This window comes from Leptidea sinapis, chromosome 20, assembly GCF_905404315.1.
Source record: "Leptidea sinapis chromosome 20, ilLepSina1.1, whole genome shotgun sequence".
Classification (NCBI taxonomy): domain Eukaryota; kingdom Metazoa; phylum Arthropoda; class Insecta; order Lepidoptera; family Pieridae; genus Leptidea; species Leptidea sinapis.
The window spans coordinates 815,734-832,045 of record NC_066284.1 but is presented as its reverse complement, the minus strand read 5'-3'; the positions used below and the strand labels follow the sequence as shown (position 1 = coordinate 832,045).

Genomic DNA, 16,312 nt, shown 5'->3' with positions numbered 1-16,312 from the left:
TTCTCTTTCCGTTCTTCTATGATACAGCACACTTCCACTGTCATTGTGAACAGTCTCTTAATTAGTATTTCCCTGCGAACTTTAATCTCCTATTTCATCCCCATGTAGGTCAAAGTTTCAAAAATGTTCGAACAAATGTTTATAAATTATTTGTTATCAAGTGCCTAAATACAAAGTTTCATGGTTTTATCTTCGATAGTGACAAATTTCCATACAAACTGCCATCCCCTATTTCAACCCCTCAATTAACTTTTTTGCAATAAGAGGTAGCCTATGTCATTTTTCAAGCTCTAGTCTATCTCTGTAAAAAAATATCAGTATCGGTTCCGTGGTTTAGGCGTGAAAGCGTAACAAACTAACTTTCATTCACATTTATAGTATTAGTAGGGTTATTTTTGTGAGGGTCCACCCACTCTCGGCAAGCAATCGCGACTATCGCCTTTAATAATTAATAAATAAGTACTATAAAGGTATAGTGCGGATCTCGATTGGTCTCATTGAATGCTTCAAAATAAGGAATACAATCTCACTGGCGGAAATTGTAGCGATCTAGAAGCGTTCGCCGCGCTAATGAACACTCTAGTTACTATATATACTCTAGATACTATACTAAAAGATCATTTATGCGTCTAGATCAGTGTTTCCCAACGGGCCACGCCCCACAGGAGGGCAATTTGATAGTTAAGGGGGGCAATTTAAAAATGGGCTTGACACAACTTTAACCCTTTCGCTTTGGGTTATTTAAATGCAATGCTAGATATCGGTGACAAATTTTACAAAAAAGGTAATTCCAAGAATATGCAAGAAAACTTTTACTACCGTTTCCGTCATCATATTTAGCTGAATGTGGATTTAGTGCTGCAAATAATTTACCGATAAAAAGAATAAATCGACTTGATATAACACAACGCGGCGACTTGAGATTAAAGCTATGTAAATTTGAACCTAATATTATTATATTAGGTAGGATTCTCTGTGCAGCCAGCAGTGGCGCTATGAACCTAAATAAATATAGCTAGTGTTAAAGTTAATTTAGTTGAATTTGGTTACGTTATTTTATGATCAAACTTCTATTGAACACCAACTTATAAATTTTTCCTTACGCTAGATACTAAATACCTACGGTAAGCAATTTTTCACATTCCAAAGCTCAACTACGACTAGTTAGATCCGTGAATACCTTACTAGAAAATCGCACTAAATGAATATAAGAAAAAAGCTAAGAAAACAATTTTTAAAGGTTAAAAATTATGTAGGGGGGAATAATAATTTTAGTACTGATGAGGTGGGGCATAGCCTAAAAAAGGTTGGGAAACACTGTTGGTCTATACAGGGTGTCCCAAAACTCAACGATAACCTGGTACCGGGCGAGAGGCCAAGGTATACCAGTTATGAAAAAAATAAGAAAAAAAATCTATGTCACTTAGTCAAGCGATGATAGACATTTTTCGAAAATGTTAAAAATTTGACACCTTTGTCGCATTTTTAGGTACTGTGATCGCAATTTTCACAATTTTACAGTGATTTTTTTTAATAATGTTTTCTCAAATAACAGTGCTATTAATGGTAACCACAAATGAAAGTAATAATCATTGTTAACTAAGTAAAATAAATTAAATTTTGACGAGTTATGGTTTATAAAATTTATGTCAGTCAACTTTGACACTCTACGTTGGAAAAAAAATATTACAACACTTGCCACTTTTCTTGCCAATAAAACTTCTATTTCGTAGGCTATGCGTAGGGATCCCTCAGTAAAAAAAATACCTGATATTCTTTTGTTTGAAAAGTTCGAAGTCTCCATTGTTTGTAATGAACAAAAGTGATAAAAAGAAATGGATAGTAGTTATGGTATTTGTCAAAACGAGACGTCACTATCCGTCTCACTCACAACGACTCATCAGTCGTTCATAATAAAATTGAAACAATAACATTTAATACGCATCGTTTCTTCGTTTACTGCGCATCTCGTAATCGTGTTACTTTCGTACTATCGACTTTGGCTTGTGTTACCCTGGACTTGATACTCTACTTACTTGACGACTCTGGCTTTGTTTTTTGGACTTTGTGCTGTGCAAACTGTGTGTGAACAACATGCCGCATTTGTACACACCGCAAGAATATGCAAATATGCATCTTATCTACGGTGAGTGCCATTGTAATGCCTCTGCGGCAGCTCGACTGTATCGGGAGAGGTACCCGAATGTGGAGCGGTACCCAGATTATCGTGTCTTCCAAAATGTGCACGCATCATACTCGCAAGGACGATTACCCAGTGCTCGTACATCTGGTGGGAGACCTCAAGGAAACTACGACGCTGAAGTTTTGAATGAAGTTGAAAATGACCCCAGTACCTCAGTACGTGCGATTGAAATTGGAACGGGTGTGGCGAAGAGTACCGCACATCGAATTTTAAAACGATATGATTTTCATTCTTACCATGTACAACGTGTGCAGAGCTTGTTACCACGTGATCACGCACCCAGAGTTGATTTCTGCAGAACCATGTTAGCGAAAATTCGTGAGAATCCGGATTTTCTAATTAAAGTTTTGTGGACTGACAAATCGATATTTAAAAGAGATGGTTATTTAAACTTACATTACCTTCATAGTTGGCATACGGAAAACCCGCATTTGATGCGTGAGGATCGATCCCAATACCAATTTAAAGTTTGTGGACAGGAATATTAAATGGTCAAATAATTGGACTATTTGAATTCACTGAAAATTTAGATGGCGCCACCTACTTGCATTTTCTTCAAAATGATTTGCCGACATTGCTAGAAGATGTACCACTCAACATCTACAGAGAAATGTGGTATCAACAAGATGGTTGCCCAGCACATTATGCCCGGCCTGTAAGAGAATATTTAAACGAATTATATCCCGGTAAATGGATCGGACGCCTTGGACCAATTTCATGGCCCCCTCGGTCCCCAGACCTGAATCCAGTAGATTTTTTTTTACTGGGGATGCATAAAAGAAAAGGTCTACTCAAAACCAATTCAAAATGTAACAGAATTGCGCCAAAAAATTTATGCAGCATCAGAAGAAATCAATGCGAGGAGATTTGCAAGACTGGTGAACAGGTAATTTCTGAGGCGATGCAGAGCTTGTATTCTTGCTGGAGGGAAACAATTTGAGCATCTGCTTTAATTTTAGGAGGATAATAAAGTGTTACGATAATTTACCGTTTTATTTTGATTAATTTTTCCATGAGTTCCTTTCGCAAAAAATACGAAATAGCAGTTTTATTGGCAAGAAAAGTGGCAAGTGTTGTACTATTTTGAAATCTAGACTAAATGGGCCATCTTTGAAAAAAACTTGCCATAGGTAGTGTAGTACATTTTTTTTCCAACGTAGAGTGTCAAGGTTGACTGACATAAATTTTATAAACCATAACTCGTCAAAATTTAATTTATTTTACTTAGTTAACAATGATTATTACTTTCATTTGTGGTTACCATTAATAGCACTGTTATTTGAGATAACATTATTAAAAAAATCACTGTAAAATTGTGAAAATTGCGATCACAGTACCTAAAAATGCGACAAAGGGTGTCAAATTTTAACATTTTCGAAAAATGACTATCATCGCTTGACTAAGTGACATAGATTTTTTTTCTTATTTTTTTCATAACTGGTATACCTTGGCCTCTCGCCCGGTACCAGGTTATCGTTGAGTTTTGGGAGACCCTGTATAGACATCTGTGAAAACGTTGAAATTAATTGAGGTTGACAGGTAACCTCTATTTTGAACAATACACGCACACTAACACAAAGTTATTAGTTAGATATTAAATCGCGAGTGTAGACGTAGCTTGTCACGTACACAAAAGTAATAAACCTGTGGGCCTACCATGAACTCTTATTGCGATTCAATTGACAACCTAAAATGAACTGCTTTGCTATTTCGTACTACGACGTGATTAGAGCTATCTAATTTAGGTTGACGTCAAATATACTAATTAAATCGCAATGATATCAATTGAATGTCAAAAATGATGTCAATTGAATCGCAGACTGATTTAGTTCGTTCATTCATTCGTACCATGAAGTAATATTTCAACGATGAGATGAGAATACTTTATTGGACTTTTTTGTCAAACAAAATACTGAAAATAAATACCAAAAATGAAAATACTAAAGTCGAGACAGTAAGGGCCCGGGCTAAGGGCCTGTTTCTAGAACGAATTAAAAAAAATATACTCTGCGGTCCTGTCAAATCAAACATCAATGGAGATGCGACACCTAAGCAAACATTCAATTTGTAATTCAAAGAACTATATTTATTAATATTACTATTATTTAATAAGTACCTACAACAAGGGCTATAAATCGCAATTTTAAAATGTATTTTCTACGCAAAAAAAACCCGCTAAAATCATATCATTTTAGGTTTCGAAACGCAACGCATATGGTTCGAGTAAGAGAGACAAACTTATGCAACGACTGTAGAACATCATACACCGCGGACCACAAACAAATTTATTTTGTTCATTCTTCATAAGTGATCCAAACGCCATTTATTAAAAGGCACTTCATGGTACGAAATTAAGTGATTCAGTTTAGGTACCTAAACTGAATTGCATCGCTTATTGAAAGTTGATGGTAGGCCCTCTGGTGTGTTTTCGTCGGTTGTCTAGCAACAAGAGGCTCCATCTAGACGTATAAATTATCGTAATCTTTATTACACTTTACAAAACTGGCTTATCAGATTTCCATTACTTAAACCAATAAAGCAAATCATTGGCAAATATTCAATCTTATTCGTAAATCGTCACTTCACGCACTTCCCCGATGCACGTAAGCTTTATACATTGATTTAAATTTATTAAGTAATGTGTCCATAATTTAAAGCAGGGTTTTCGAAGAGTCTAAAAATTTTGTTATTTTTCACTACAAGCGTAAGTACTTAATTGAAATTAAACGAGGACAGAAGGTAAAATTGAAAGAAATAAAAAGTATGACTTACAGCGGTCCCAATATTCAGTTTATCTCCGGTTGTGGCCCACTTGAGATAAAAATCGGAACTATCGTTGACTTTTCTGTCCCAATAAACTTATCAACGGTAACTCACCTTATCCGTACACGCTGTCTGTCAATGGTAGGACGTTTACCTTACCAGCGATAGAAGTTTGTATGGACATTGCAATTCACGCGTCCCAATATAAGGGGATAAGAATGACTTATCGGCTATATTGGGACAGCTTCAGATTATTGACAGCAAATTACTGACAGTAGAAGGTAGTAATTTATCTCTATCTGTCGATAGTATATTGGGATTGGCCGTAAGTTGAATGACGCAAAATCAATATGTAAAGTGGAATACAGAAATTTCTAACTGAACGTGGATAATTTAGATTTAAGTTTGTTAAAGTAAAATATCATTTGATAAATCTTTGTGAACAGCATAATGGCTTATTTTATTTATTTAACTATCACATAGACCTTTTTTTGGTTATTAAAAAGTGCTGGTGATTAAAATGTCTGTTCGACTTTGTATTTAATATTGTCTGATCACATCTTGCCAAGCACATTTTTTTTTTCTTTTTTTTTTATGGAATAGAAGGACAAACGAGCGTACGGGTCACCTGGTGTTAAGTGATCACCGCCGCCCACATTCTCTTGCAACACCAGAGGAATCACAAGAGCGTTGCCGGCCTTTAAGGAAGGTGTACTATTGTACTGTGTATTAACACGCTTTTGCTTATTCATATAAAATATTGCACAAATTATCTTGTCCCAAACTAGGCAGATCCTGTACTTAGGTTGCAGGAGATCGATATATTTAATACGATATACTTAAAAACATAATATGTCCACGACTCAGAAACGAACACACATATTCATCATATAAATGTTTTCACCTACCGGGATTCGAACCCCGGACCTCTACCTCAGTAGGCAGGGTCCACTGGGCTGTATGGTCGTATCACGAAATGGTTGCAAATAATAAAAAAAATCTTATAGTTGCCAGGCAACTAGTAAGGATCTAATCAATAAGTATATCGATAACAGCTGTAGTAACCTTGTAATGATCTTTTATCGTGATTTGGGGATCTACAATGACATCACAACGCCTTTAGATTTTTCCACTATTTTTTTCAATATTTGCTAAGATTATTTCTCTCTTCTCTTCTTCATCTCGGTCGATACGCTTGTCAGAGCGATCGTTAATGTCAAATAGTTTCAATAACGGCAGATCTAATGCACCTCGCAATCTCTCTCTCTCTCTCTATTAGACGTCATTCGAGTGCACTCATGCACGGGGTCGCCCACAGAAGATTTGATCTGATCGGTTCATTGCATGAGTGACCTTCCACGCGGTCTAATTCCTTCCAAATACGATAAGGCGTTCTATGGAATGGCTGCCTCGTCTCGATACTTTTCCAAAGAGGGCGAATATGCGGGATTGCACTATGGAAAATAAATGCTGTTGATTTTTAGTTCCTGGAGTATCTAAACGTTCGCATGAAATTCGGTCCACGATACACAAAGTATCCATTTCCAGCACCACATTTCCAGTCTATCTTCTTCTCTTTAACCTCTCGCAATGTCCACGTTTCAGCGGCATATAAAAATATGGGTAAAATTTGTGTTCGCATAAGCCTGGTCTTTTTGAATGTGAATATTTTCTCGTTACTTAACTAGAATTAATATTCTTCACGCTTTTGTTTCTGGTAACATTCTCATTTTCGTTTCTTGAATTTTTTATGGAAGAAGAGAACAAAGGACCGTATGTCCAACACCTGAGGAATCGCTATAGTAATAAATATTATCGCCTGTATCCAAGCTTGTCAATTCCAGATTGCGCGAGCGATTTTTGACTATAACAGACAGGCTCTGCAAATGTTATAGACTCATTTGTAACTCATGCCAAGAAAAGATTTTTGTGTAGCTTTCGAATGCTTTCGAATCGAATTTAGCTTATGAAATTCGAATGACCATTCAGCCTTATCTGCCAGATGCGAATATTTAATATTTACATACTTCAATTTGCAACGTGGCCCTGCTTTTTAAGACGAAGTAAGTATAATGTATGTACATTCAGAAGAACTTGTACGCACTAGATTATGGGTGATATTACTGAACAAGAATATATTTGGAAGTATTTGTGAGATGTACTTGTTTGTAATGTTATAAATATTATATGTAATGACATTCAGCCATCAGTGTGAATATCTCTTGCTACATTAACGTTATCACATAAAATTTTATATCAAGTTTTTGCTACTAAGCCAGCAATAACAGGGAGAGATAAGCACATCTTTTCTCATATCAGTCATACGTTGATTATGCCGACCGATGGACTGGTTTGAATTGAATATTATTTTCTGTCAATCGCGAATTTCTCGCAACCATGATGGTGAATGGCGAATCGTTGCCTCAACAATGCCCTGTTATGGGTGCGTTTGAGGAGACTGGGTGGCATGCGCAATGTCCAGTGTCGAATCAGTGGTACAGAAAACCAGTTAAAAGTTTTTGCGGCTTTGACACATACAGTGGGAACAGTGAACTTTCAACGCATTGCTACGCCAAAAGCTACAATGACTGTGATGATGGTTCTGGGAGTCAGCAGTATTATAGGCAACCAGTTGATACAATTCATCAGAATTACTATCCACAAAGGCCCGTTCAGACCTCGCAGTTTTTACAAGCCTCGTTGCCCTGTTACCAGAGACAGGAGTGGGATTATAATAGCATGTGTTTTAATGTTGATGGTGCGCCTTGTCAGTACACAAATGTCGTGGATTTGGAAGATTTTATGTAAGTTCTTTCATACTATGCTTTATCTTTACATGAATACTATTGATAATATTTTTTTCTATTCAGCGTTGTGGTATCTAGTTTTTTGGTTACATTATATAATTAATCACTCATGTAAAATACTTATCTATCAATGCTTTTTTATCTTCAACAATGTATGTAGGTCGTTGAAGACTATTATAATTACCTTCATGAATTTTTTAATGAACATTAATACTATATGTATGTATTTGCTTAGGTTCGATAAAAAAAGAAATTTGGTGCTAATACATCTTTATGTTCCTCAACTATTTAGTTTGTCTAGTTTCTATTGTACCTACTAGTAAAACAGGTGTATTCAAAGTTACTAAAGCTTACGTACTCTCACTTCCTCAATTAAGATATACCCAACGTTATAATCCTACAGAAACTTGTGGTCCTATAGAAGCGATGTCAAAAGGTTACCGCATATCAACTAGCGCGAAGATGTAAACAATATTGGTTTTGTTTGTATTATAATTTATATGAAAATATACATCCATCTGCATTTGTGGAGTTTCGATCAGTAAATTAACTACTATTTGGAATAACGCCACCCATGGTGATTTCACCACGTGAGAAAGGACGTGTTGTGATTTTGTTAGTCTTGTGATTTTACTTCCAGACAATTTGGTTTCTGTGTGGCTATATTTAGACATAAACATATCTGCGAGTATACGTGAATGCTAATGTTTTTCTTTCTGACACCGTTCCTCATGAGTTTTATGTGCCTTTTTCCGAGAGTCTCTGTTTCTTCGTTCGAACTGTGTGTCGGTATTTACCAAATAAATGACCTGACGAGCTTACAGTTTTTTCTCGATGACATGATCCGTTTTATAAAGATATTCTTCCTCTTTGATTGTTTTTTTTTCATATATCTCATTATAATTTTTCATTGCTTGTACAAATAAATACGTTTCATTAAACAAATGTCAAATCTATATATTATTCACCTAATAATAAAGATAGTTTCGGCGAATGCTTTTGTAGGCATTATGCCTGACGTATGAATGAATGTCAGGACACAATGGAACAGCACATGGGCAAAAGAGATCAAAGCGGCTTATGCGTGAAAAAAAAACCGAAAACTTGGGTACTTGAATTTTTCACATTAACTTTGTGGTTATGTGAAAAAATTTATTGCCTGCAACTTTTTTCCATAGGACTTGTAGTTTTTCCGGAAATCGAGATAAACCGTTTTTTACCCTTCAAATCCCCCTCCCTTCCACTTCCCGACCTCAGGTCGTCCGTAAATTATTTTGCCCTTATTTTTTTTATATGCTCTTCCTTTCCCAATGGGTTTCATCATACATTTTTTTTTTGACTTTTATCATTTTCAAAGGCTTCAGCCCTGGTCTATTAATCTTTGTATGTATTAAGATACGTAACGATAATTCTGTCGGATGATTATTGTTATTCTAATTTATTCAAAATATATACCAACAAGAATATATTATGCCTTTTTCGTCCGTTATTGTCATTTATGGTTATCACATAATCTTAAAAATATTCGATATGATATTAAAATATCTTGGCTATTCATTGAAGTCAAGCCAATTTACATAAGTGGACGCGCAACATAAAATTTCCCGCTTGTAAAGGAAAATGGCCAATGTTCCTTAATACAATTTGGTTGGTTGTATGTACAGGAAATCGCGGGCTATATTGTGCAACCCGACGTCTGTTTGTGTATCTAATTTGTGTGGTATTATGGTAGCTTTGAGTCCTTTCCTGACCTTTCGCACCTATTTTGTGTAAGAAAAACTTTGAGATGATACTCTTGCTATTTAGAGATTGTAGTGCTGGTTTGCTACCTGGAGTAGTCCTTTCCTGACCTTTCGTACCTATTTTGTGTGAGATGAGCAGCATTTCATAGCTATGTTTTGATTTTTTAAGTCCTAGAACATTTACCATATTTAACGGACCGCTAACGTTTGCTGGTCGGCTGTGGTTTGAACAATCTGAGCTCACGTCTCGAGGGAGCCGTATTCACCGACACGTATTTTTTGCGTCGACCCGATATCTAGTTGGTATTGCAGCGAGTGAGCCCTTCCCTCACACGGGGGATCGTTGCACAATAAAACTAATTTTAAAATAATATACATACAAACTGCTTTTTTCGCTGGCGGCGCTCTTCTAGAATACAGCTGATATCCCTTGTCATTGTGGACAGTGTCTTTAATAGTATTTCCCTGCAAAATTCTCCTATTTAATCCCCACGTAATTCGAAATTTCAAAAGCGCTCGAATTTTTTTTATTAAGCCTCTGCCTGACCACAAAGCTTCAAAGTTTTACGACGAATTCCCATGCAAACTGTTATCCCTTACTTCAAGCCGGTCATGCCCTTCTTTTTTTACAAAAAATGGTAGCTTTCCCAAGGTCTAGTCTATTTTTCAAAATCGAATTCGGATTTAGGCGTGAAACCGTGAGTTTGTTTGGACTTCCTTGTTTTCATCCCTACACAGGTCGAAATTTTTAAAACTAGACAAAATATTTATTAACTTCTTATCAAGTACCTAAAGACAAAGATTTATTTTAAAGTCCAGGTAAGTAAAGACACTGACATAAGCTAGTATAGATTAGCCTTGCTCACCCGGTATTGGACAGGAAATAGACCAACGTAAGTGAATGTACGTCTCCATAGACAATCATCTCAAAATAATGGACTCTAGAAACTTTTATATAACTCTCCATATGCAACTTTTTACTGAAGTATTCGATCGCTTGAGAAATCTTATGCATCACTTGAATAGAGCAAACAAATTGTAGAAAGATCAATAGATTTTTAGAACGCTTTTAATAAACTTAATTTGTGGTCACTAACGACTTTTTCTGACAATACTGACTCGCATGGACATAGTCACAGTGACACATGTCACATCCGTTCACGAGTTGAGGAATAGACCAGCCATCGCCGCCGTGGCTCATATATTAGGGGTAAGGAGACAAATGATGCCGGGGCTGCCGCAAAGGCTATTTCGGGCTCCACTTTTTCGAAAAGATTATAGATTCAAGTGAATTAAATGAAAAATGATCACAATTTTAAAGCGATGAGTTTTTAAGCCTATTTTATTTTTAAAATAAAATAAAATAAAAAATATTTTTTTTTAATAAAGACCATTTTAGTTCGATATCAGTCAGAAAGACATATATTCAATTTCGACATGTATATAATTTACTAGCAATTACCCGCGACGTCGTCCGCATTAAATTCGTATCTCGGTCGCCCGGGACTCTTCTAAAATATCTCACGTGTATAAGAAATATTTAGCTCACCGGTATGTTTGGCTTCGAATTAGATGTAAGGAACTTCATAAGTGGAGAGACAGGCAGACACATGAGTGATCCTTTAATGGTACCAGATTTTATCACTTGTAGGTACTTATGGAACCATACACGCGCTTCCTCGAGAAGGTAAAAATTTTGGGATATAGATCACGGTGCGCAAAGTTTAATGTTTATCAGTTGAGTAGTTTAAACGTGAAACAAATAACCAAATTCACATTCACACAAATACAGTAATAGTAACAATTTGTAATGATTTGGCTCTTGCCTCTTTTTGATATTATTAGAACGTAAAAAATGATTATTGAAATAAATTTGGTGAATATCTAATATTTACTTCACCTTCTCGTGAAGTAGTTTCTCATTCGTGACAACTGGGACGAAAATGCGACATTTCTTACACATTAATGATGGGAGAAAAGTTGTTTGAGAATCCTTTTCAACGCTTTACGCATCGCCAAGTGATCTAGCCGTTCACAGAGCCCTGACATTCGAGTAGCTCTACGTTGCATTCTGTGAACACGTCGAAAATAATAGCGGTGAACTGTTAACATCAATTTTCAGCAACGCACGCACAATAAAACAAAGTGGCACTGGCCTGTTGTCATGCGTTGCCTAACAGCAAGAGGCTCTATCTATAGGTATAAATTATCTAAGCCCTAAAGGATTGTGATAATACGGGATTCACCAGAGATCGATATTGATTAACATGGAAACGCCAGGATTGGTTCACTTGATGATGACGGTGATCTTAAATTTATGATTGAATATTATCAATTATATTAAGGTTATATTTGAATGACAGCTGTCAATTTGAAAACAAATTGATCACAAAGTTACACTGACCTCAACTATACAAGGTGAAACTAAATGGGTATACTATGCTTTGAACCAGACATTCCTTAGGTCATCTCTAATGCCTATGTGAAGTCAGAAATGAATTAGCATTATAATTTAATACAATATTTAAAGTGCTAAGGTTTCGCAAAAAGTATAATTCCCTCAACCCTAATCATCTGTTTTTTTGACCTTAAACAGATGAAAAACGTAGATGTGACATAATATCAGATAATAGTAAAATGCCTACGATTCATTGCAGCTGTGAAGCAATTTGTGTTCTCATTTTGCCATGAAGACAAAGTTATTTTGTATGTGCATTTGCTTTAGCTGACATTGAAAATACTTCTAAATTTGTATTTACTGTAATTATGTATTACCCAATAAAGTTTTTTTTTAATTCTAATCTTATTATGAAACTATGTTATGTTAGTATTTACTCTGATTTCCGCGAGTATTACAAATTTAAATAAAACACGTTTAAAAGATAAAAACTAGTGTAATTGTAACTGTGTTTTTGTAATATGTAATTGTAGATTATGGGTACCACAACGGCATCTTTTTCTGCCGTGAAGCAAAAATGTGTAAGCATTATTATGGTTTGGTCTGAATGGTACTGTAGCTGTTCTTATTACTGGGCAAATGACTCTTGACATTTTAATTCAAAAATGTTTTATCCAATAAAGATAATTCTAATAGACTCCTATTAAGAAATTGTTCTTCACGGATTTTTTTGTCAAATATGGATATCTTTGACCGTCCTCGTATTAATAATATGTACTCCATTCCCGGACCGGGTTTTGTACCCGGCCTGGGTATGGAATGGGGCAGTTTTTGAGTTTTTCGTAGGAAATTTCTCACTAGCAGCCCATAGTTCAGAAATGTAGATGCTCGCCCCCTATTACGTGGGAATTAAACATAGTGAAACGTGGGTGGAAAAAATACACCTCTAACCCTTCAGGAATACAGACGTGAAACTGTGTAATGTTATGTAATTTCTTATTTTGTTTATTTGTTTCAATAACAGGAAGTAAAAAATGAATGAATAATAACATAGACACAAGCCACATTTCATGTAGTGTGCATACTCCTTAATCATAGATTATTGTTTATGTTTAAGTCCATAGGTAGGTGACCTCATTCTGTTTATAAACAAATGCCCCGCCTAAAACTGGCAGTCCTTTAAATTTAGGGTTGTCTAAGAAAATAAATTGAAAAATAATATTTTTATTTCGTAGGGAAGTCTTTTTCTTTTTTTTTATTTATTTATTAAAACTTAAACATCACCATACTATTGCATATGACCCAAATAACGTACCATTGAAGGGATGTTATACCCTTTCTGGTTCACGTTATATACCACTAGACGTCTTTCAAAGTGCTTTTGTGCCTGTTTGATATTCACCATTTTGGCGCTGTTGTTGTTGTTGTTGTCAAATACTTGAATTACTGATGAGTTTAACTTAATTACTTACCTAGATTCTATTTTTTAACTATGCAGCAATTTATAAATTACTCATCATAACTAAAACTGGTTCTTTGTAAATAGGTTATAATTATTAAATTTTATTACATTTACTTTTCAATGTAATGCTACTTAGGGTTTTGTAATAAAAAAAAATATTATGAAACATATATTGGACTATATTTCGAGATATGTTTTTATCAAAAATAATCTAATTGACATGGGACTGATGAAGATATAACCACCGGAATATTTTAGTAATAAGTGCTTATTTCACGGGTGGGCGCGATAGGGTTCTAATATGAATGTTACAAGATTACCAGTGGGAGGCTCCTTTGCACAGGATGCCGGCTAGATTATGGGTACCACAACGGCGCCTATTTCTGCCGTGAAGCAGTAATGTGTAAGCATTACTGTGTTTCGGTCTGAAGGGCGCCGTAGCTAGTGAAATTACTGGGCAAATGAGACTTAATATCTTGTCTCAAGGTGACAGGCGCAGTTGTAGTGCCGCTCAGAATTTTTGGGGATTTCAAGAATCCTAAGCGGCACTGCATTGTAATGGGCAGGGCGTATCAATTACCATCAGCTGAACGTCCTGCTCGTCTTGTCCCTTATTTTCATAAAAAAAACACGGAAATCGATCGAAATCAATTAATTCAAAATGTAAAAATACTTCAGCGTATTCTACGTTCCTTCGCACTTCGCAGCCATTTGTATTATACGTCCAAATTAGTTCTCTAGACGCTCGCGAGTGGCGCTTCAAATAGGCACAAAATATTTGCTGTCAAACATATAGAACAGCCTGTCCAGTGGTATTTATACAGGTTAGTGCAAAGTTTTCATAAGTACGTTACTGCAGTTAAAACACTGGTATCTAATGCCTTTATAATTGAGTGTATTTAAATTTAATTGGTTTTGTAACAGCTTCGTTAATGATTGAGGAAAACGTGATTTATACCTGGTTTTTATTAAACGCAAATATTAATGTAGTATAGTATATAGAAGGAATATAAAGGCACTTGTAGTATATTTAAGGTCAATCTGGGGGCACAGCAGTGCTCCGCCAAGTCGACCAAAAACATGCGGCACGGCCGTACCATCTTTTTCTCGAAGCAGTTCAGGCCATTTTCGACTCCCTATAACTTTGTTGTGGATACAAATAGATTTTTTTTCTAAACTGAATAGTTTGCGCGAGAGACACTTACAATGTGTGTCCAACCCCCCCTCCCCCCTGTAACTTCTAAAATAAGAGAATATTAAAACTTAAAAAAGTATATGATGTACATGCAAACTTCCACCGAAAATGATTTGAACGAGATCTAGTAAGTAGTTCTTTTTTCATACGTCATAAATCGTACTATCAATAACCTAATTGAAAAAAAATACACTAGTATTCAAACATCGATCTACAAGAACTTTTACATTCTGTTTATTGCTGCTACGGAGTCCGACTCGCACTTGGCCGCTTTTTTACGTAATTTAATCGAGTGCGTTCGCACGTTGCCGTCAATGTCCTCGATTATACTAACACAAATTCTCCTATTGTTTTAATGGTTTTAATTTCCTCTAATCCATATTACCTATTTCATCGAAGTGAAGTGTGAAGCATTGACAGGTTCCCTGTTGCGAAGGAAGCAGGGGGCTTATGTCGCGTAGTAGCAACTCCACAATTGGACGAGAGGAACGCGATTATTTTAGCAATCATCGTCAATTGTAGTACTTGCGTTACGTAAGCTATTATTATTAGTTAGGTCATTATTAGCACTAGAACTGACTTATATAACTGTTATAATATGAACACAGTTTTTTCCAGCGTACTGCTGTTCCCTCCTTTTTTTAAATTTGAATATGAGTGAAGTGTCATTCGCAAACAATACTACCTTGTGTTTATTTTCTACAAGGTTAGGTAGATCATTTATATAAATTAGGAAGAGGAAGGGTCCAAGAATAAACCCTTGTGGTACCCCCATACCGAGAGGAGGCCCAGATCTCCTGCCATTCACATCGACCCTCATAATCATATTATTTAAATATGAGATCAGAAGATCGAGCGCAGATCCTCTTGTACCATAGTGACATAGCTCCCTTTTCATTGTTGAATATTTTTTGTTTCCGAGTCGTTGGATGTTTATTTGTATTGTAGAGCCGATCAAAATGTGTGGGATTTTCAAGAATCCTGCTGCGTATCAATTATCATCAGCTGAACGCCCTGCTCGTCTTGTCCCTTATTGTCATAAAAAAATCCAGAACTGTCTTTTTCTAGGAACGTATAAATAAATTGGTTAATGTTACACCTTCTGGGAAATACATTCGTAGTGATTTAACAACCGGGCAGAAACAAATTTGTGGGCGGAAAAGCTATAGAAACTATTTCCAAAAACGTTCTTCAATTGTTGTTGTGTTTTTCTGTTTAGTATTTGACGGATTACGATACTCGTTAGTTATAAATTATAACGTAAATGCAAACGATATGTCAGTAAGTGACACCCTCCATCTTTTTTTTAATACTGAAAAAGACTTGAAATAGCTTCAATGTATTATATTTTTGTAAAAATGCGTTTTAAGTTGACAATGCTATGTGTGTTCTCATTACTTGTGACGCTGTTGCGAAAGAAGATGTAAATACTACGTAATAAGAGGCGGGACTGCCTAAGTAAAAATTGATATTTAGTTTAGTATGAAACGTGCAGTGATTTGACATAAGTTTGAAATACTAGACGTTGCAGTATGGCGATTGGCGACGAAGTATTATCTGGCTAAGTTTGAAAGCGAACAGTTGCCTAACGGCCGTTCCCAATATTCTGTCTATCTCTTACTTGAGATAAAAATTGTGACTATCGTTGACTTTTCTGTCCCGTTAATGACTGCACGTTTCATACAATCGAGTGAATGGCTTTTTTCTTAGAGAGTTGCGCTCGGCTGGCTGTTGCTGCCCTT

At 35.8% G+C, this 16,312-nt stretch overlaps 1 protein-coding gene across 6 annotated transcripts in view; it reads left to right on the top strand.

The window, feature by feature from the left end:
- Positions 1 to 16,312, top strand: part of LOC126970235 (hypoxia-inducible factor 1-alpha-like) — a 135,890-nt gene that overhangs the window by 8,453 nt on the left and 111,125 nt on the right. For 2 of the 6 annotated variants that reach the window (XM_050816034.1, XM_050816033.1), the window contains exon 1: positions 7,349 to 7,770. The exons of 1 other annotated variant lie outside the window; for it this stretch is intronic. In XM_050816034.1, coding sequence (XP_050671991.1) covers positions 7,364 to 7,770 — 407 coding nt within the window. In that variant the 5' untranslated portion in view covers positions 7,349 to 7,363. Of the gene's footprint in view, positions 1 to 7,321; positions 7,771 to 16,312 lie in introns of those variants that run through there. 3 more of the 6 variants (XM_050816038.1, XM_050816037.1, XM_050816040.1) reach the window with 2 other exon arrangements.